Source organism: Triturus cristatus, chromosome 7 (assembly GCF_964204655.1).
Source record: "Triturus cristatus chromosome 7, aTriCri1.1, whole genome shotgun sequence".
NCBI classification, from domain to species: Eukaryota; Metazoa; Chordata; class Amphibia; order Caudata; family Salamandridae; genus Triturus; species Triturus cristatus.
The window spans coordinates 1,457,958,402-1,457,981,638 of record NC_140590.1 but is presented as its reverse complement, the minus strand read 5'-3'; the positions used below and the strand labels follow the sequence as shown (position 1 = coordinate 1,457,981,638).

Sequence of the window (23,237 nt, the reverse complement as noted above, 5' to 3'; positions counted from 1 at the left end):
GCTGTCCAACCTCTTGTGGAGGTTGGACAGGCTTAACTAGTTAAGGCCTGCAGAGCACTGGTTGTAACTGTACTAGATAGTAACTGTTCACTTCTGCAAAGTTAAACAGGGCAGCCACACGCTATCCTGAGACTGAATTTACAACCAACTCATACTGCCTGCATTATATTACATGACATATGTCAATCTAACTTTAGATATTTACTATCAATCAAAGACCTGCTTTCCAAGGAAGGTTTTACAGCTGGTCTGGTGTGTAGGCAACAATATCTTCTCATTGTGAAAAAGGATCGATTCTCACAGCCCAATTTGTAGGAATTTCCAGGCTCTATCACTTAAAGCTAAAAACATATGACCACATTAGGAATGCTTTACTCGCAGCTCGTACAAACGAGGCTTCTCATTTAGAGTGTACATGAATATTCAGCATAAAACTGGCAAGTTAGGTTGCAAACTCAAGACCATATTACTTAGTGATACTAGTGAATCAAGAAGGAAACATTCCTAATATATAAATTGAGCCTCTTCGACATGTATACATATCAACACGAGTGTTTAACCTGATCTACACCACATTCAAACCATTTTTATTCACTTATATTTGAGGACAGAGACCTGAGACTTGAAAGGCCAAGTAGCTAATCATTATACAGTGCATCCTTACCAAACCAGCACTGAAGCACATCACAATGTGATGCAAAGCAACCAAATGCTCTCATGTAGTAATTCTTTAAAATTGCAGCTGTTATTTAGCCTTAACCCCTTCGGTGCTCATGACGGAACGGTTCCGTCATGAGCCACGGTTGAGCTGTGCTCATGACGGAACCGTTCCGTCATGACCACGCCCGCGCAAGATTCCGTCAGCACAGCGGCGGAATCTGCGCAGCATGGAAGGGGTTAATGTTCCTTCACAGCCCTGGGTTCTTTTCCTACTGGCACTCCTAACAGCACCCGACAGTTGAACATAACTCTATGGTCTAACTTACATGCAGTTCCCTATTAGGATACAATCATACCTGGTTCAGCTTTTTGAATTCCACAACCTGGAAGAAGATATACTCCAAAATGTGCTTAGCGTCCTGTTCATCCTTTGGCAGTTTATTTGCCACCCCAAGAATATCGCCACATTTTCTGACGTAAAATTCAAGGTCATCCTCAGTACCTGAAACAAAAGTGTAGTCACTATATGAATTATTTTTCTTCTATGTTTACAAGTTATTTGGCATATAAAAATTCACCAAAATAAGTTATCACATTTTCTATACTTTATATATCAAAGGAGGAGATGCTAACATTTGCAGTTCAAATGTTGACTCACTATCACAAACTAGTTGCAGCATATAACATTGGATTCAGTCATACAGCTTTGCAATCATCTGTATTTGACGGGGGATAATTTCTTGGCTTTAAACAGAGTAAAAAAAACCTCAAATGGAAAAATTACTTTGATTGCAAATCTGCACCACAAACTAAAAATTCAGGACTCACAATTTACCCCAGGAATATAGGCAGTGTCATGTTGACTGTGGCTCATTACTCCAAACCTGAATTCTTCTTTTTACCTGCACAGTTTTAGTTTTTTTACTAACCCAAACTTTTAAACAACTAAGGTTTGGTAACAAGAAGGTGTGGCCTCAAAACGCACCAGTAGTAGTATGTTTTTGGGATTGGATTACTTACAATAATTACAGTCTAAAGAATAAAATGAAAAGACAACTCAGATATTGAATAAAATGCAATGCAATGCTAAATGTAGATTTTAAAATAAGACTTAAACCACTGTCTCTTTGGTGGGCGTTCATGACTAATATTGTTTTAAATTTCATGTTTAGTTTGTTAAAATAAAAAAAAGAATTTTATAATCAATTAGTTTTTATTCGCTGAATAGTCGATTGATGGAGGTGTCTTACAGATGTGTAGCTAATTTGCTAGCTCCTAATTTCAGCATGTCTTCAGATGGCTGGGTACCTTAATAATTATCTCAATTGTTTAGTATTGTCAAAATATTTGCTTCTGTTACAGATTACATTTACTTATTTGCCAAACCGAGATTTCACATACTGAAGCAGAATTTTAAAGGCTCCATATATAAGTGAATATTAAATTTTTTAAGAACACCAGTTTAAGCAAGGTGCGATGTGCTAACCAATTCAGGGCAGCAACAAAGTAGGTGCACAATAGATAGACTCTCATCCAACCGGCACCGTAGGGGAAGAGGGACTGCCCGACAAGGAGTCGGAGGTCCCCCTGCCCTTATTACAACGTGACCGCCTTCACGGTGGTTGCAAAGTGTCTATTTTCTATTGTGGCTTGTGGCTTGTGCTGTGTTCTGCAGCACAAGCCGCAATAAAAAATGTACACTTTAAAAACATTCCTGCAACGTGTGGCAGGCACTATGTGGTGCCTGCCACATAGTGCAGGGATGTTTAGGGGGGCACCCTAGGTACCCCCATGCCACATAGCGGAGGGCCAGGGGGCCTGACAGAAGCCCCCAAAGTCACTTTCCGCCTGCCTTTTCATGGCAGGTGAACTTCCATAAAAGGGTAGGCGGAAAGGGACATTGTAACCCCTACAGCCATGCCTGAGAAGGCTTTGCGCCTATTGTAGGGATTAATGACCCTCAGACGGGCTCCTTGAGCCAGTCAGAAAGCGTCAGACTGTCCCTTCACCTGCTCCATCTGACCGCAAGCATTGTAATGCGTCCGTTAGACCGCAGCAGCAGATGGCTGTTGGACTGCAACCGATGTTTCCATTGCCTCTATGCATGAGAGAGAGCCTTACAGAATAGAGACAAACAAACATTATGCAAAGACCAACCTCTTTAGTAGTGAAGATCATTTTGACCAATTGGATGTGAATATTCCAAATGCATCGAACTGAATCAGTATGGTAGTAATTAAAGTATTTGCAATCTTCAGTATTTCATACCCACATTCTTGAAACATTTCTTCCTAACCCTGCTTTTCTATTCATAACATCTGACAGCAGCAAAGGTGAGATCCTTTGTAAAATGTTCTGTGATTGCAGTTTGTGGTAACAGACCACAATCAAAAAAATATTCTATTTTTTTTTTTTTAAAAGAAGCAAAATATTAGAAAGTTCCTGTTAAATGGTAACAGGAGTTTGAAATGGTACACACAGTTGTTACGTAATCTAATCAGCTAATGAGTCAAACTGCTTACATTGAGGGAAATGACAAAAATCAGTTTCTTAGCGTACATATTGCTTCCTCTTCAGAATGATAAGTATAAAAAAAAGTATTGTGAAATGCTGACATTTATTTGTGATCTGTGCCAAGCGTGCTCTCTCAGATGAGAATGTTTCATCCAGGTCAAACAGGTCCAACGTCGGAGGTGGCAATTCCCTGAAGGATGGTGGGAAAACCTGCAAATGAAAACAAGTTCTGCTAGGTTTGTGTATCAATTTAAAACTCACATTCCCACCCACAACTTAAACATGGTATCTATTGGCATAAAGGAACAATTGGGAGTCTGCATTTTTAACTTTCCTTGTTTCATACTTTTGTAGAGTGATAGGTTTGCTCAATATGAATTGCCTGTACTAGAATTTCGCATCATCATTTGTATTTTCACGGCATAATTCATCCATGCCATTCCCAGTATTTCTCTATTGTGTCCCTTTCAATATTTACGAGTCTTCCATTTAAAAAAGTTTTTAGGTTGCTCTATATTACTTCTAAATCTATTCATCATCATTCGTATTCGCCATTATCACCTCTAATAGTGTGCTTATCTTCCAGGCATCCTATAATTTTGTCCTTTCCCTTTTTGTAGTTCAGCTTTCTTCCTTTACTTTAATTTCCACAAGAAGGTAGCAAACATACAATTTTATTTTTGTGTCCGACTCTCCTATTCTTGTTTCAAAATGTGTCTTATGTATTAAGTATTTTTTGCCAGTCCACTTCGCTGAAGCATAGGTTTGATTTAAAAAAAATATATAACGGTCAAATAATCTCATTATTGCTCTCAATTCCATGTCAGGACACGGAGGCGAGGATTAGGCTATTCTTTCTTCATTTATTTTCACAGCAGCCATTTTAGAAAATCGATAACATTCAAACAAAATCTTAATTTCCCATGAAGCTTGAAGAAAAACATCAAGTTCTCAATAGAGTCTGTTCAACCAATCAGTCATGTCCTGGCTCCATAACTGATGATGACCCCTGTTCAGTGGCGGTCCGTCCATTGAGGGCGTTTGGGCGTTGCCCCCCGCCTGCGCCCCCCGCCCGCAGCTTCCTCGGCGTCTCTAGTCTGAACTCTGAACTTAAGTAAACTCTCAGTTTACTTAAGTTCAGAGACGCTTAGGGAGAACTCAGTCAGTATGACGTTGGACCGCCCACCCCCTTCAGAGTCTGAAGGAGGTGGGCGGTCTGGCGTCATGTTGACTGACAGGCAGCCAGCAGCACACTAGTGCGCATGAGTGGGGACGGAGGGCGATTTTAGCACCGTGCCCAGTCATGCGCACTAGTGCTTCCAAAGGCTGGTGCATGCCCATTAGGAGAGCGAGGTTTGAGCCAAGGCTCAAACCTCGGTCTCCTAATGGGTAGGCGGGCGGAGCATAAGCCTGCTCTAAGCCAATCCTGGTGCTGCTCCAGCACCAGGATTGGCTGAGAGGCGTCTTGCAAAGTTGCAATTCCAGCCCTGATGGGCTGTTCCAGTGAGTGAGTGTGTAGTGGCGGCGGCGCCAGAAGTAACGACCCGAGGCGGCGCGGACGGACCCGGACCTGCTCAGGACAGGTAGGATTTTATTATTTAAAAACCCCCACCCCCGTGCGACACCCCCCCTCCCGACACGCGCGACACCCCCCCACCCCACCCGAGCCGCGACTGCCAGCACGTTTGAGCCTCTTATCATTAATGTCACATTTTCGACGACTTGATAATATTTAACACCACTGCGCGCCAGTAGACAAGAACAGATATTACAAATTCTGCCACACTTTGTTTTTGGTTTCGGTGCCCACTCGCTGATCAGGGTGAATTTCAGTTTCTAGTTTCTTCCTCACTTCCTTTCAGAGAACGGTCTGTTTGTCAGCAGCCTTCAGGCTGCATGAGATCATCTCAGTGAGTGGGGAGCAGTAGGTTTCCAGAGGCCGCTCCGTTCGTCTTCACGGTGCAAATATTCAAGGTTGTTGGTGTTTTGTTACAGACGGGCTTCTCTGCCCACAATTTGTGCTCTAGGCACGTGGGTGGCACGCACGGCACGAGAGCCGCGGAGTGCAGGTTCTGGTCGTGCAGATGGCTCTTTCCCTTCCTCGGTTTGTTGCCTTACCACCCAACCCATTAAGCGCATTAGTGCCCACTGCGTCATAGCACTTTTAAAATAATTATTTGCAGTCATGCTGAACAGCAGCGGCGCAGTTAGTTGTACACCAGCCTGGAAGGGTTGAGGTGCACTGGCAGGCCTGTCTGTGCGAGTCTCACCACTGGTCTGGAATTGTAGTGGCGCTGCACATAAGGTCTGGGGTGCTGTGGCAGAGCAGGGTGTGATATCTGGGGTGATTGGTGGTTCTGGCACACCTGTGTCTGCACGGAGAGATGTGCACATTCCCCTCCCTCCTGTGATGTGCTGGTTTCGTTTCTTCCTTTTCAGTGAGTTATATTTATATTTTCAGGCTCAGACCTGCCCGGAGCTCTGGTACTGTCCTAGTTCACGCACACCAACCTGGCAGCAGACATGTAGAACTTCACAGGAAACACTACACTACAGGCATGCTTGGGGGTGGACAACAAACATCTAGCTGTCATAACACAAATGGCAACTCGCATGTAACAAGTACACACACGGCACACAAGGGTAAAACACACAATAGACACATCTGTATCCTCCATAAAAGTGCTCAAAACAGTTAAACCGCACACTACCAACAATGCAGCTAGGCACGCACATCAGGCTAATCCCAAAAAACAACATATACATGGGGACAAACAATAAACATTCTTAAGTGTCTTGTCCCTGAATCATTACAAATGCTGTTACATCCTGTTGCACATTGAGTTCTATTTGCTGCCATCCGTGCTTGGGAATAAACAGGGTTGTATGTTTTACCCTGTATCTAAGCTAGAGTGGGGGCCTATGCAGAGAGTTTGTGTGCTCAGTGGGCATTGCAGTGTCAATCAAAGACATATGTGATGCAAATATAAGGGTAGGAAGTCACTCTTCTACTGACACCGAGTAAGGTTCCTTCTCAGGTTCACAGAAACAAAACCTATTTTTATTTAAAGAACCAACAATGCGCTTTATAAACAATTATTATCTTAATATACATTTTGAAACAAGTAAGTAGATTTTGGCCAGCTTGATCATAGTTAAATGTCAGAAAAAATATCTTTATGGTAGCAATGACGGCGGTTGTTTTCTTGAGTCACAAAGGTTATACCTGAAGATCATTTTGCCTGTATGTTGTAGAAGTACATTTATAACCTTCTTGCTTTCTCATTTGCTTGAAAATGCACCATTTGTACACTCTTGTTTCAAAAATTTTCGGGGGTAAAACCTCCCCGAACCCACCTTAGGTTGTTTGAGCTCGCTCGCTCGCTGCCGTGCAATATGACAATAATTTTACGCCTCACATGTCACCAGCCGCCACTGCCCCTGCTGTACTTCCTCTTTCTTTGCTGCTGCAGCCACCGTGTCAGTTAAGTGCCTTACTTTCCCGCAGTGCTGCCGGTCTGGGATTGTATTGCGGCTTTGTGTTTAATGTGTTGCCTTTATTGTGCCCAGTTTTACTATTGTGAACTCCTGAAGCCTTGGCTTCTTCTCCACGGCCACAGGAATGCTTTTCCGCTCCTACGGGGCCGCAATTAGGGGTGGGCGGAATTTGCGGAATTAACCTTCGCAAATTATCGTGAAAATGTTTAAAATTATCGCAAACAAGCAGAAATATCGCGAAGATGCGGAAGTTTTTTTCCGGCATGTTCGCGAGATTTTCTGCATGGTTGCGGGTCGCCAACTTACCCATGTGGTTGCTTGCGGGCGCGGCCATCTTGTTTTGAGTTGTTCTCGCGGTGCATGATCGCGAGAAGAAAGACGTGATCGCGCGACGCATGACGTCACTGCGGGCGCGAACTGTCGCGAGACAGCGCAAATGGCTAAAAACAATACAACATCTCATGGAGAACGCGACCGGATCAAGAAAACTTGTCGGCGAACGCAGGGATTCAGGTAAGGCGATCGCGCGCGCGCGAGAATGTATTATTTTACAGCGCGAGCAAGAAACAAATTATCGCCAAGCTGCGGAAACCGGAATTTTTGACATTTTCGCGCTCTCCGCGGAACGCAAAAATGTCAAATTATCGCAATTTCCGCGAACGGAACGAAATTTTCGCCCAGGCCTAGCCGCAATTATCTCTCCTCAGTGCCAGCGGGAGTGCGCAGCGGTCCGCCAGCTGCCAGAGGGCGCACCTCCCTTGTCACTCGGAACGCCCTACGCTCAACTTGCGATGGGCGGAGGCCACGTCATTCACCGCCTTTGCCAAGCGCCTGCGTCCACGTGTGCTGAGTCGTCCGGCCAGCCTGGAGCACAAATACCCCTTTGGGGTAAGGTTGCAGGTTCTTTCTGACCTATAGTTCGTGCAGACCGGCCCAGGCTCTGTTCAGGTCCCACCCGTGTATTTGAAGGAAGTTTTTGTCTGCATTTGGCTCATACCGGTAGCTAGCACCTCCCCATAGGCCCAAGAGCAACTGCATTCCCTGGGATTTAGGTGTAGGTGTGTGGGGACCTCTAACCCCAACCCCGCTTCCCTGCCTTACGGGCTCCCTGTTAAGGGATTGTTAACCTGGGGTACCCCCCCATTCATATTAGCCCTTTGACCTGGTGGGTGACCACAAAGTAACTTACCTGATACCTACCTCTGTTCCTGAATTCATCCCGGGTCCTTAATCATGGAGGAATTTGACGACTACTATGAGGAGGAGACGCAGTACTTCCCGGTCACTGATGAGTTTTGTGACGCAGTGGATGTCATCGTCAGGGCGGTCTCAGAAGCGGTTGGCCCCTCTGGAGAAGAAATTGATGGATCTGGCACATTAGTGCATACAGCCCCTCCCCCAAGGGAAGAGCTTCCAGGACCCTCGACCTCCGGAGCAGGCCGCCGTTCCCCCCTCTGAGAAACCGCACAAATGTCCACACCCAGAAGGGGTGGACCTGGATGCACTAGCCAGGTTAAAACAGGCATTCTTGGATACCAAATCACCTTCCGCGCCTTCGGTCACAGCCCCATCAGACTTTCCACCCCCAGGGGTACAGGTAGCAGCTGCCTCACCACAACCCTCAGACGAATCCCACGGCAGTTCGGATGGGGAGTCGGACCATAGTCGATCCTGGCACCCATCTCCTCCTCGATCGTGGGACCCTAAGCAGGCCTCAGAAACCCTAGCTGATACTCAGTCAGATTGTTTGGACCCGGAGGAACTCCTCCACCCCCGATCATCGGAGTGGGTCCCCTGTGAAAAGGTAGCCAAGTATGTGGCGAGTAGGCTGCGGAAACCCCTGGATCAGGAGGTCCGCTCTCACCCCAGGGCAGATTCCCCTCACCCTTCCCTCAGGAGTAAAGTGCCAGTTACCCCGGAAATTTATGCCAGGATGGTGACGTTCCTGACAAAATACATCAAGGACCCTAAGAAGGGCATGGATAGGTCCGGGCGGGCATGCCAGGACAAACTCTTGGATGTTACGGGCCCTTTGGTTGAAATCTTTGATATGGCAGATGACGCTAAGGCGTCTGGGGCACTGATCCTCCTGAGGTTCTTTCCAGTTGGGCTCAACGAGCCATCATTTCCCTTGGCAACGCTAACTGCCCCATCTCCACCGAGAGGCGCAGGTCGCTACTCATTAAATTGAACCCCAAGTTGGGTCAATTCGCCACTTCTGAAGCGGGCCAGGTGGCCCAGTGTGGTCTCTTTGGTGACCAGTTTGTGAAGGAGCTCAGGAAGTTTGTCTCCACTTTTAACTCTCTGGACAAGGCCCAGTCCACAGTCAAATGCATTTTCAACGCTCGGGTTTCGAGGGGGCAGGCCGTGGTATGGGGTGCTCCGCTGGCCACTCTTCGCAGACAGCCTCAGGCAGGGGCCAACAGTCGCAGAGGAGACAGTCACAGGATTCCTCACACTTTGGAGGCTTCACCAGGGGCCAGTCCAGTCGCAGAGGTCAGCTTAACAGAGCCAGCGGTGGCGGAGCTCCCTTAGCGCATGCTAAGTTCTTGCCTTATCTCATGTCGAGCTTTGGGGGGCAGACTTGCACAGTTCTTAGACAATTGGCGGACCCTTAGGACCGACGCCAGGGTGCTACAATCGGTGCACGGTTTTCATGGGGAGTTTTACAGCTCCGCGGTTCAGGTCTCCCCCCCCCCGGGGCCCCACTCCACTATTCCTGCTCGGAATCTGCTCTTGTTCAGCAGGAAGTCCAAGATCTCCTGGACAAACGGGGGTGATCTGACGTTCTTCCCCTCATCCCAGGGGTTTTCTGTGCAACCTGGTCTGGTACATAAGCAGGACGGGGGTCAACAGTCAGTGAGAGCTCAACAAGTGGTTGGTTTACCGCCACTTCAAGATAAAGGGTTTTCACCTGCTCCACGATCTCTTGCGTCCTGACGATTGGATGGTCCATTTGGACCTCAAGGATGCTTACCAGATGTCCTCACAGTCGCTTTCTTCAATTCCAGTGGCAAGGCCAGACTTTAGAGTTCACCTCTCTTCCCTTTGGCCTGTCATCAGTACCGTGGTGTTTCACCAAGATCTTGCAAGGGGTGGTGGAAAGGTTGAGATCGCAGGGGGTCAGAATGATCATATACCTGGACGACATGTGATTCATGAACTAGTGTCCTCAGGTTTTGAGCCAGCAATTGCATCCGGCAGTGGTTCTCCTCCAATCGTTGGGATTTGTTATCAACCAGCAAATGTTTTGCCTTCTTCCCTCTCAATCGATCACCTTTCTGGGTTTTGTGATGAACTCAGTGGAGGCGAAAAATGGCGGAAATCCGTCACAAGATACAGTAGATCTTAGGGAGGCCTCTGAACTCTACGCAGCATCGCCAGAGGGATCAGTCTTTTGTCGGCCTCCATCCAGGCCATTTTCCCGGATCCTCTTCATTTTTGGGCCCTACAGAGATTCAAAGCATCTCACCTGTGCAGGGGCCTAACTTACGCCCAACAGGTTCCTCTCTCCGAGGAGGCAAAGGAGGAACTGCACTGGTGGTTCTCTCACATGGAAGCGTGGAACGACCGTACCATTTTCGGTTCTCTTCCGGACCTGGTAATCGAGTCTGGCGCCAGCGGTTCAGGTTGGGGGGCACGGTGTGGAGAGTTCACCACCTGCTGCGGGTGGTCTGCCGAGGAGCGAACGCTCCACATCAACTGCCTCGAGATGATGGCGGGTTCCTTTGCGGTCCGATGTTGGACCAAGGACAGAGCCCAGTTCTGCGTCCTCTTACAAAATGGACAAAGTTGCAGCAGTTCGCTACATAAACCACCTGGGTGGGACTCGCTCCAAGGCCCAGGCGGACCTAGCCATGGAGTTCTGAGAATATTGTCTGCCATATCAGATCTCTTTGACGGTCGAACATCTTCCGGGGGTGTCCATCCAGGTGGCAGATCGGCAATCCCGTCATCTCCGGGACATAAATTTATAGAAGCTTTTTGCCCCGATGTTCTAGGCCCTTCAGAATCTTTGGGGACTGTTCTCCATCGATCTGTTTGCATCTCGCCTAGACCACCAGCTTCCCCAGTACTTCAGCTGGAGGCCGGACCCGGGGCGATGGCCAGAGATGCGTTTGTTCAGGATTGGGAGTTGGACCGAGGCTACACCTTTCCCCCGTTCGCCATGATCATGTGCTGACGACACAGGTCCGGCGAAGTTGGTAGTGATCACCCCGGTTAGGAGACCGCAAGCATGGTTTCCAGTTCTGATGGAACTTTCTTGGGCTTCTCCAATCCATCTACACCCGTTCCCTCATCTCCTGAGCGATCCAGCGGGCAATCCTCACCACCTGGTAATGAGCGACTCCCTCCTGCTTATGGCCTGGAGGATTACAGAACTAGATGGAAGATCCAGGGACTTTCGAGAGAGGCTGCAGATCTCTTCTCCCGGGCCTGGGCAGACGGTACCATCAAGCGGTATTGATCAGCCTGGTCTCGGTGGATGGGTTGGTGTCTGCAATGGAGTCTAGATCCCGTGGGACAGACGTTGCCCACATCTTGAACTTTCTGGCCCAATTAGCCTCTGAGGGACTGGCTTACAGGACAGTAAATACATTCCGGTCTGCAATCTCAGTCGGTCACGCCACCGTAGCTGATCAACCGGTGGGAGAACACCCTTTAGTGAAGAAGCTGCTGTGTGGCATCCGGCTTTCCTTTCTGCCGGAGCCGAGATATTAAGTCCTCTGGGATGTCAACATGGTCCTAAACCTGCTTTCCGGTTGGCCTAGCAATAAGTATTTGTCATGCAAGCAGCTATCGGCCAAACTGGCCATGTTGCTCTGTTTGGTGTCATGCTGGCATGTCTCAGATGCCAGGGTTCTTGATATTTCGGGAAGATTGTCGGGGTGGGCGAAATTTGCGTAGTCGCGCTATACAAAGCTCCGCGAAACGGTAAATAATCTCCGCGAGCACACAGAGTTCCGCGAACACGTGGAATTGCTTGCTCCGCCCGTTAGCGATGCTTTTTTCCTGTTCGCAAACACTGTTTGCGTGCTCGGGGGGAAATATCTCACAAACACGTATTTTGAAAACGTGAACAAGCAAAAAATTCAGCGAAGCCGCGGATCACGGAATTTTTGGCAATTCCATGTTCACCACGGAACGCGAAATTACCCAAATTCCGCGAACGGAACGGAATTACCGCCCAGGCCTAGAAGATTGTTTACTCCTGAAGGAGTGACCTTCCGTGTGTTAATGTTAATGTTAACTTCGGTTTATATAGCGCCAACTCACCTACAGGTCTGTCTCGAAGTACCAAGTGCCAGTCGTGGGTCATTTCTTTCCCGGCCTTCCCAGGGGCCCCCAAAAGTTTGGTGAGATGTATAAAGGTCTATGAGGCCATGACAGAAGAGGTGCGTCCGCATGGAGAGAGACAGCTACTCATTGCCCTGAGGAAACCATTTAGGGCAGTCTCTTCCCCAACCATTGCGAGATGTGTACGCTGGGTGATGATTGAGGCAGGCATCGATACTAAGGTCTTCAGAGCGCTTTCTACTAGAGGCGCGATGGCTTCAAAGGCTTTTTTGCTAGGAGTCCACTTGGAGGACATTCTAAATGCAGCTCACTGGTTGTCAGATTCAACCTTTAAGAGATTTTATTTTAAACCAGTCTCCTCCATTGTGGCCCTAGTGGTGGATAAGCTTTGAACTAGCCTAATCCTCGCCTCCATGTCCTGACATAGAATGAAATATTTCCAAGCTTTCGTAACGGACAGTTTCAATTCTATTAAAGACACGGAGACGAGGATTAGCCCGCCCACAAGATGTATCTGATCCCACCCGGGTTATGAGACATTTTGTCAGAATGTAAGTAAAGCGTTGTCCTGGTTTTCATGTACTGAAGTAATGTGTGCAAAGTAGCTTCTCCGCACGCATGATGTTATGACTCTTTTTTTCTACCCATAGGTATGGAGGCCTCGAAGCAGGACTAGGAAACTTCAACAGTCGGCTTTGTCGCAAGAAGAAAGAGGAAGTACAGCAGGGGTCATCGGCAGCTATAGGGCCAGGAGACACCTGATTGGTTGAAAAGACTCTATTGAGAACTTGATGTTTTTCTTCAGGCTTCATGGGAAATTAAGTCTTTTGTTTGATTGTTATCGATTTTCTAAAAGAGCTGCTGTGAAAATAAACGAAGAAAGAATAGCCTAATCCTCACCTCCGTGTCCTTAACCCCTTCAGCGCGGTGCGGATTACCGCGCTGTGCTGAAGGGTTCTCGCGCGGGCGGGGCCGTGACGGAGCGGTTCCGTCATGCGCACAGCGCGACCGACACGCATGACGGAACCGCTCCGTCACAAGCATCGAAAGGGTTAATAGAATTGAAACTTTCTGTTACGAAAGCTAGGACATTTTTCATTCTCTTTCTTCTATGCCCAACTACTTTGAGTGAAATACTTATTACAATGACAAAGTGTGAAAGGGGAGAACGTAACAACCACAATTTGTGACAAGATTTGTTTTCAGCAACGAAAGAAAGCAACACTTATGCACAACCTAACCAACACATGATACTGGTAGAGCTAAACTCGAAAGAGCAGTTGTAGGTACACATTAATAAATGAAGTGGCGACCAACTGTCTGACCTACTTGCCACCGAGTGTGATTTCCATTGATTACCACTCCATTTATGAATGTGCATTTATATATATCAAGAAGGGACCTATAGAGACCAGGAGGGATTCTATAATAGTTCCTATTTTTGAGACAGGAGAAAAAAAACTCCCCCTCAAATCATAGGCCCATTTTGTTGTTAGATGCTTAAGCTAAAACATTTGGCAGGGTAATCCTAGCCAAATTAGAAGACTGCGCAGCAGAGAAATCTTTCTTTGCCGAAGTCCAATATGGGTTTCACCCGGCTAGGGCACGAAAGATTAAGTCCTAAACCTATCTCTGATCCTAGGTAAATATGTCAAGGCCATGAGAGGAGCCATAAACATGGCATTCATGGACCTATCCTGTGCCTTTGACTTAGTGGACAGAGACATTTTATGGGATATCATGGGCCGGGCAGGGGTTGAACTTGCATTATTGTATACTACAATAGGTTTACATCAAGACACCCACATGAGGGTCCTTTACACTCAACAGAGAGATTACATGTCCCCTAACCAAGTCAATCGAGGCATACAACAAGGCTAGTTTTTAGCCCCTTTTTTTGTTTTAGCCTTCATAAATGCCTTGAGACTTTTTTAGACCTTTTTAACATCCTGTACCTGTGATGTTTCTAAAAGAGCTTCCCGCCTACCCCCTGTGTTATTTTATGCGAATGACGCGGTTTAAATTGTGCGCACAACAAACGGGTTACAATCTCATTTAAATGGTTTTAATCATTTTATACAAGAGCTGAAGCTCAAGGTGAACCATAAGAAATCCTATTTCATGTCTTTTGGCCCAAAGAATAACAGATCAAAGAATTTTTTATTGGGGAATTGAAATTTCAAAGACAAAAGATTTCAATTGTTTAGGTCTTATGTATAACAAGAACATGCACAGGGAAAGATTAATCATCGAGAGGAGACCGGGGAAGGAGGCCTTTTGCGAATCAATTTTTAGATTTGCTAGGAAGTTTAGACACAAGCCCGTAGTGGAAAAGATTAAGCTGAATAAAAGTAACGCTCTTAGCGTGGGCACATATTGAGCGGGAGTTTGGGGGCATATAACAGCCAAGGTCCTACAAAGAACAGAAAATACATTCTTATACAGGTTATTAGGGACTCCAAAAGCCAACCCAGGTTTGATTACTCACATTGAACTTGGGGGAGGATTCTTGGAAGATAGGGTAGGCTTAGCCCCCATCCAACTGTGGACCAAAATTTGGACTACCCAAGAATTGGGCTTTATTCGAAGCATAGTTAAAGATTGTCTCACGCAGAACAACATGATAGCCATTCCTTGGCTTAAGTAGATTAAAAACACCTTGTGCAACTTGGGATGATTGACTATTTTGGAGAACCTGACAAGAGACTCATTTTCAAAAAAATTGGTAAAGGAAAAGCACATTGCATATAAAAAGGAAGCTAGGTTTGTGAAAGTACTGGATTCAGTAATGGTCCAATAATATGTGCCACTGTCCACCACCACGTGTATGGAGCTTTATCTGAGATGAGTAAAGACCCTGGAGCTTTGATTTTATCTTACACATCTTTGAGGAAACAAGATTCATTTCTTAGTGGCCTTTTCTGTCCCAGGTACCTGGTTTTCAGCATTACCATGTTGCCCTTATGATGGGAGGTCACACCAGTCAACCAAGCAATTCATGCTTTTTTGAATGTTATACTCTTCTTTTAGGTTACAGTTTCTTCATCCCATTCTTAGTGGAAGACCCCTTAATAACCACCAGGAGAGCTTGCTTCTGCTTCAGAGTCTTGAGTCTCCACTGATTTATTGCTCAGTCCTGAATTTTATTACAAAAGCACTGAAACTGAAAAGGAAATATGCTGTGTAACATGAGTAACGTTAGTGTTTTAAAACTGAGCACTACCCGCTATATTCTAACTGTAAAAAAATGTTTTTCTTCCACTGGGTTTGATGTTTCACCTGTCAAACTTTTAATAGGGGGGCACAGCAATTATAGCTTGATTGTGTTATGGTTTTACATTAATATGAAGTTTAAATTCTGGATTTTACTGTGCTTTTATGGTCAACTGACTGAATAAAGTTGCTGAACTGAAGAACAAAAAGAAATATATATATATATATATATATATATATATATATATATATATATATAGGGATGCAGTTCTTAAAATGGAAGCCAGAACTCGTGAGTCACTATTATTAACAACACCTAATGTTTATGTTGATAATGACTCTGCAAATAACAGCCAGACCCCCAGGCTCATTATAGCCTACAGCAAACAGGCAAGACAAATCAGGTCCATTAATCAAGAACGATGGCCGATACTAAAAACTGATTTGGTCTTAAAACCTAGATTACCAGATGGGCCAACAATTACATACAGGAGGGGACCCTCTTTAAGGACCCAAGTTTGCCATGAGTTTCCCGAGCTCAGAAAACAAGAAGAGTGGTTGAAATCCCGGCCGGGGTTCAAGCGCTGCTCTACATGTAGAGCGTGCAAATTTGGTAATAACACCAACCAGTATTGCACACCATTCAGCCCAGATCCATTTGATAACACGTGGATCATTTAATTGTAAAACTGAATTCGCTATCTATGTACTAACTTGTACCTGTGATCTTAGATATGTTGGGAGTACCCGGCAACCAGTACATGTTAGGATTCTTCAGCATTTACGTGCCATTGTAAACAATGATGCATCGTATCCGGTGGCGAGGCATTTCAAGGCTTGTCACAATAACAATTTACAATGCCTTAATTATTTTGTAATTGCCTCAGTTCCTAAAACCAAGAGAGGGGGTGACCGTGACAAAATGCTTAGAAGATTAGAATCTGAATTTATTTTAAAACTAGACAGCAGATTCCCTAATGGGCTTAACACAACTGAGGATCTACATGTATTTCTTTAACCTCGTATTATGTATTGTATTTGGTAAGATTTCTATGGAGTGTATTGCCCTGCCTGCTTCCACGCATATATGTTATGAATTTCCATTTTTGATCCCATTTTTTCTTTATATTCACAATTTTATTTTTCCTTATGTGTTTAATTACATGATATAGGAATATATAAATGTGTTTTTTTCACTTCATTTATTAGACATAGACTCTTTGATATGTCTGTCCAGACCATACAATTAATAATAGTGAGTTCACTCACAATGCTTTATAACATCTTTTATATATCTCAACTCTCATGCGTTTTTCAGCGCAATATAATCATTATCTTAATATGCTAACTGCATTATATGCGTTTATACATTTTTTGCATCTTTATCTCCATGGTTTGGTACTTATATCCAAAAAATTATATTGAATTATTGACAATCTTGCATTATTTGCACAATTTTTTGTGTTTATATTATTGCGTAATTTGCACATTATTTGTATATATATTGAATTTTAATCTAAATTTTTGCACTTTATTGCGTTATTTGCACGGTCAATTAAGATTGGATATCATTGAAATACTGACTATGGAGTTTTATGTATTTTATACTAAATAATGATATGTATTCATATATGTTTTGCATAATTATTATGTTATAACATATACATTATTTGCGCCTGATGGTTTTGGATTTTAACCTGTTATTTAGTTGCACAACATGTTTAATGTGGTCCAATATGAATTGTTTGGAAAACAGACTGTCTAAGTTTGAGTAATGTGTCTTCACTTTCTAAATGTCACATGGTGTAAAAAAATGGTGAAAAAAATGAAGCCAATTGAAAGCCTTGATGTATAAAATGGGCTCATTTTATTTAACTGATTGTCTGTGAGCAAGGGCGGATGCCCGAAACGCGTCAGATGTTTGTGAAGACTCGGCTTTAAAATAAATTAACATCTATTGTGCCTGACTTTGGATCTGCGTGGTTTCTGCTTTCCGTGGATACGGATTCTTTGAGACTGCAAGCATGGGATTTAATGTCGGAAGGTGATTGTGTCCGAGGCATTTCCACTCCCAAGAAGCTGGCTGCTGTGTTCAATCAACTCGCGTTATTTTCCTTGAAAGGGATTTCTTCAACAGCAGCCCCCGTGATCATTTGGTTCGGAAAAGCCAGGCAGAGGAGATTTACGAGCAGCGTTTGTTTTCAGCATCAAACAACTTACTGCAACAAAGTAACCTCTGTGGTGAGTGAGCCATAATTATCGACACGGTTGGGAGGTTGTTAGACACATGGCGTTATAAGCCTGGAGGCAAGTTTCAGCTCAGGTTAAATAGCGTTTGATAACTTTTAAGCAATTCGAGTGTTTCACCATGTCAGAGGAAATTCTTCGTGGGAGAGAAGCGGCGGCGGCTGCACTCTATTCTAGTTTACCTAAAATTACGAGTAACTCCAGCAATAAGAATACTGCTGAACAAAGTTGTAGTGACAATTCTGATGAAAATCAAATTAAAGCGGCGCTAAAAAGATTGGAAAAATGCATGTATCAGGAAATGTGGAAGTGGTGGGAACACAAGTCTTTAACTATGTATTTGGAAGAAAACCGTGTGCCTCGAGGGCTTCGAATACTGTTGGCGCCAAGTTATGAGAAACCTAATCCAAATATGCTTAAAGAATGGGGCCATGCTAATTTGGAATCTTCGGCTAAATTACTGCAAATATTGGTCAAATACGCCATTATTGATAGGGAGGCATTGATGGCAGAGATTCAAGTCATCAATGACCTATTGGCAAAATTTGAGCCTAATGCTTTAATTACTGAAACGCGCAAATCAATTAACGAGAGGCTCGTGAAACAGGAGGATAAGATCAAGGCGCGAAAGGTGTACAAGTTCGCCCGTGACAAGGATGATTATGCCCAGGGCCGTATCTACACCTTCGCCAAGAAATTTGATAATGCGAAAAGATCTAAATTTGCGCAACAGTCACAACAAACTAAATCTGCCAGGCCCATAGATCGTAAAACAACGTCTAGTTCTGTTGTGCTCAATGAAGCAACAAATATAAATCAAGAGCCAAGCGATGTTGAGTCATTAACAAGCGGACCTTCGTCGGACGAGGAAGGCTGCAGCACATGGGACCCCAATGCCATTGTTTTAGACTTAGGAGAAGAGGTGGATTTTTTAGTGTCGGACAGGCTCCAAACACTTCGACCACGAACCAAACCACCACCAAAGACTCAACAGCAAAAAGAACAAGATGTAATAAAAGGAGGAGTGAACGTCGGAAAAAGCATAAAATCGCCCAAAAAACAAAAAAAGCAATATTGGCGAAAAAAGCATTAATAAATAATGAAATTATAAATTTATCCACAGTCACCCTTACTGAAGCCGAGAAACAACTTCTAAGCCTTGGATTAACATACTGTCCGGTTTCAGACTTCAACTATACAAAAACGAGAGTTGATATTTATCTTTACATCAGAAAACTTAAATTGAAAAAGTTCTTTTGTGTCAAGGAGGGTCACAATGAGAATGAAAAGGATTCAACCACTGACACTGCTGTTGCAATGAACCCCTTGAATCTACATGCGAGAGACACCAAAACCTTTTTGACAATGCATCAACTGGCTACTAATGATACGACTAATCTTGATATGACTTCAACTCAGGAGGAGCTTAGAATGGCCTCGGTTGAACAATTAGGAGCCAACCTGAGTCCGTTCAAGCCTAAATCGAAATTTATCCCCACAATGCCTAGGGACTCTATTGATGTTTTTCAAGATATAATTGTAGTTGATCTTAAAAAGCTACACCATAGGATCAAACACAAAAAAAGATATAAAAGCCAGCATGAAAAGGATTATGCATTGTTAACCAAGAAATTGAGTGATGATTATAGGATTATTGTGGCCACTGCTGACAAAGGAGGCAACGTGGTTATCTGGCCGCAGGAAGCCTACATAAGGGAAGCAATGAATCAGCTCAATAATCCATCATGCTATTCCAAGAGTACCATCAAGGACTTCAATGAAGCCAGAGAAGTCCTGAAAAAACTTTTGATGAAATGGAAAAGAGAAGGCATGATTTCTAAACAGGAATTTGAGTTTCTACATGTTGAGCATCCTTTACTACCAAAATTATATCTTTTACCCAAGGTCCACAAACAAGTTGTTCCAGTGCCTGGGAGACCTATTATCTCTGCCATTGCAGGAGTAGCGGAACATGTGACTGAATATATCGACTACTTCCTGCAGGATTTGGTAAAGGGTCTTCCTACTTACATCAGAGATACTGGGGACTTCATTGGTAAAATTAAAGATGCTGGTTGGAGCGATGATATGCTATTTATCACCTTAGATATCGAATCGCTTTATACAAGTATTGACCATGCATCTGGACTAAGGGCCTTGGAATTTTTCCTGGGCAAAAGGCCGATTAATTGTTATAACCATAACAAATTACTGATGGAACTTACCAGCTGGTGTCTTAATAACAACTTTTTTCTGTTTGGTAATGATATTTACATTCAGAAGCGTGGTGTGGCGATGGGGGCATGCTTCTCTCCCAGCTATGCATGTTTACATGTAGGCTGGTGGGAGGAGCATGTCCTCAGACTAACACATCATGATATGTACAAAGAGCATGTGGTACTTTCGATGCGATTTATTGATGATGTTTTTATCTTATGGCGTGGTGATTTTGCCAGTGCGACCAATTTTGTCACTGCACTTAACACTAATCAGCAAAATCTTAGATTCACCTCTTCCATCAGTGAGTGTGAAGCTGATTTTTTAGATGTCAAAGTATTTGTACATCAGAATCATTTGGCCACTAAACTTTATCGAAAGAGTACTGCTGGAAATAATACTCTTCATGCCAGCAGTGCACATCCTAGACATGTTATCGATAATATTCCGTTTGGAGAATTATTGAGGCTCAAACGGATCTGCAGTGAAGCCGATGATCTTAAAATGTGTACTACTGAAGCTCTGGAAAGATTTAGGCAAAGAGGCTATAGGGAATCTATTTTGAGGGACGCAGTTCTTAAAATGGAAGCCAGAACTCGTGAGTCACTATTATTAACAACACCTAATGTTTCTGTTGATAATGACTCTGCAAATAACAGCCAGACCCCCAGGCTCATTATAGCCTACAGCAAACAGGCAAGACAAATCAGGCCCATTATTCAAGAACGATGGCCGATACTAAAAACTGATTTGGTCTTAAAACCTAGATTACCGGATGGGCCAACAATTACATACAGGAGGGGACCCTCTTTAAGGACCCAAGTTTGCCATGAGTTTCCCGAGCTCAGAAAACAAGAAGAGTGGTTGAAATCCCGGCCGGGGTTCAAGCGCTGCTCTACATGTAGAGCGTGCAAATTTGGTAAAAACACCAACCAGTATTGCACACCATTCAGCCCAGATCCATTTGATAACACGTGGATCATTTAATTGTAAAACTGAATTCGCTATCTATGTACTAACTTGTACCTGTGATCTTAGATATGTCGGGAGTACCCGGCAATCAGTACATGTTAGGATTCTTCAGCATTTACGTGCCATTGTAAACAATGATGCATCGTATCCGGTGGCGAGGCATTTCAAGGCTTGTCACAATAACAATTTACAATGCCTTAATTATTTTGTAATTGCCTCAGTTCCTAAAACCAAGAGAGGGGGTGACCGTGACAAAATGCTTAGAAGATTAGAATCTGAATTTATTTTAAAACTAGACAGCAGATTCCCTAATGGGCTTAACACAACTGAGGATCTACATGTGTTTCTTTAACCTCGTATTATGTATTGTATTTGGTAAGATTTCTATGGAGTGTATTGCCCTGCCTGCTTCCACGCATATATGTTATGAATTTCCATTTTTGATCCCATTTTTTCTTTATATTCACAATTTTATTTTTCCTTATGTGTTTAATTACATGATATAGGAACATATAAATGTGTTTTTTTCACTTCATTTATTAGACATAGACTCTTTGATATGTCTGTCCAGACCATACAATTAATAATAGTGAGTTCACTCACAATGCTTTATAACATCTTTTATATATCTCAACTCTCATGCGTTTTTCAGCGCAATATAATCATTATCTTAATATGCTAACTGCATTATATGCGTTTATACATTTTTTGCATCTTTATCTCCATGGTTTGGTACTTATATCCAAAAAAGTATATTGAATTATTGACAATATTGCATTATTTGCACAATTTTTTGTGTTTATATTATTGCGTAATTTGCACATTATTTGTATATATATTGAATTTTAATCTAAAATATTTGCACTTTATTGCGTTATTTGCACGGTCAATTAAGATTGGATATCATTGAAATACTGACTATGGAGTTTTATGTATTTTATACTAAATAATGATATGTATTCATATATGTTTTGCATAATTATTATGTTATAACATATACATTATTTGCGCCTGATGGTTTTGGATTTTAACCTGTTATTTAGTTGCACAACATGTTTAATGTGGTCCAATATGAATTGTTTGGAAAACAGACTGTCTAAGTTTGAGTAATGTGTCTTCACTTTCTAAATGTCACATGGTGTAAAAAAATGGTGAAAACAATGCAGCCAATTGAAAGCCTTGATGTATAAAATGGGCTCATTTTATTTAACTGATTGTCTGTGAGCAAGGGCGGATGCCCGAAACGCGTCAGATGTTTGTGAAGACTCGGCTTTAAAATAAATTAACATCTATTGTGCCTGACTTTGGATCTGCGTGGTTTCTGCTTTCCGTGGATACGGATGCTTTGAGACTGCAAGCATGGGATATATATATATATATATATATATATTCAAAAAAGCAAACACCCTCGTGGCCGGCACTCTGGGCAGAAAGAGTAAGACTCTTGTCAGGCACGATGCTCCAGTCACACCCCCAACTGCTGGTCCGACGCGTTTCGGGAATTGCTCCCTTCTTCATGGACCCTCTCAGTAACAAAGCGGCAAGCATTGATGGCTGCATTCATGCCTTCTTTTATTTCTATGCAACACAGGAAGTCTGTAATTATGCAGGAAGTCTCTAGTGATAACCAAATGCATTATGGGGCATGCAGTCCATAAAAGATTAATCCCCAAGTGGGGTGCCCACCGCTGAGTTCGTCGAAGCAAAAAAGTTCTTAAAAACGATGAAGGGGTGAGGAAACAACGCTCCGCCTTTCACAAGCAGCTTCCAGGCTGCCCAAACCGCAAGCCTGCCAAGTGTAACAGGCGCGGTATCCGCAATATTATTTTTGCAGCGTTGCCATGCCGTGGCCGGGTTGAGGCCACTCAATATTCAAAAAAGCAAACACCCTCGTGGCCGGCACTCTGGGCAGAAAGAGTAAGACTCTTGTCAGGCACGATGCTCCAGTCACACCCCCAACTGCTGGTCCGACGCGTTTCGGGAATTGCTCCCTTCTTCATGGACCCTCTGAGTAACAAAGCGGCAAGCATTGATGGCTGCATTCATGCCTTCTTTTATTTCTATGCAACACAGGAAGTCTGTAATTATGCAGGAAGTCTCTAGTGATAACCAAATGCATTATGGGGCATGCAGTCCATAAAAGATTAATCCCCAAGTGGGGTGCCCACCGCTGAGTTCGTCGAAGCAAAAAAGTTCTTAAAAACGATGAAGGGGTGAGGAAACAACGCTCCGCCTTTCACAAGCAGCTTCCAGGCTGCCCAAACCGCAAGCCTGCCAAGTGTAACAGGCGCGGTATCCGCAATATTATTTTTGCAGCGTTGCCATGCCGTGGCCGGGTTGAGGCCACTCAATATTCAAAAAAGCAAACACCCTCGTGGCCGGCACTCTGGGCAGAAAGAGTAAGACTCTTGTCAGGCACGATGCTCCAGTCACACCCCCAACTGCTGGTCCGACGCGTTTCGGGAATTGCTCCCTTCTTCATGGACCCTCTCAGTAACAAAGCGGCAAGCATTGATGGCTGCATTCATGCCTTCTTTTATTTCTATGCAACACAGGAAGTCTGTAATTATGCAGGAAGTCTCTAGTGATAACCAAATGCATTATGGGGCATGCAGTCC

The 23,237-nt window shown here is 43.9% G+C and overlaps 1 protein-coding gene across 2 annotated transcripts in view; it reads right to left on the bottom strand.

Annotated features, from left to right (window-relative positions):
• The window catches only part of IFT52 (intraflagellar transport 52), a 236,577-nt gene that overhangs the window by 44,236 nt on the left and 169,104 nt on the right, over positions 1–23,237 (bottom strand). The window contains exons 12-13 of one of the 2 annotated variants that reach the window (XM_085619219.1): positions 3,276–3,384; positions 1,017–1,162 (exon numbers count right to left, since the gene is read on the bottom strand). In XM_085619219.1, the coding sequence (XP_085475345.1) occupies positions 1,017–1,162; positions 3,276–3,384 (255 nt within the window). The remainder of the gene's footprint in view (positions 1–1,016; positions 1,163–3,275; positions 3,385–23,237) is intronic. The other variant, XM_085619220.1, reaches the window with a different exon arrangement.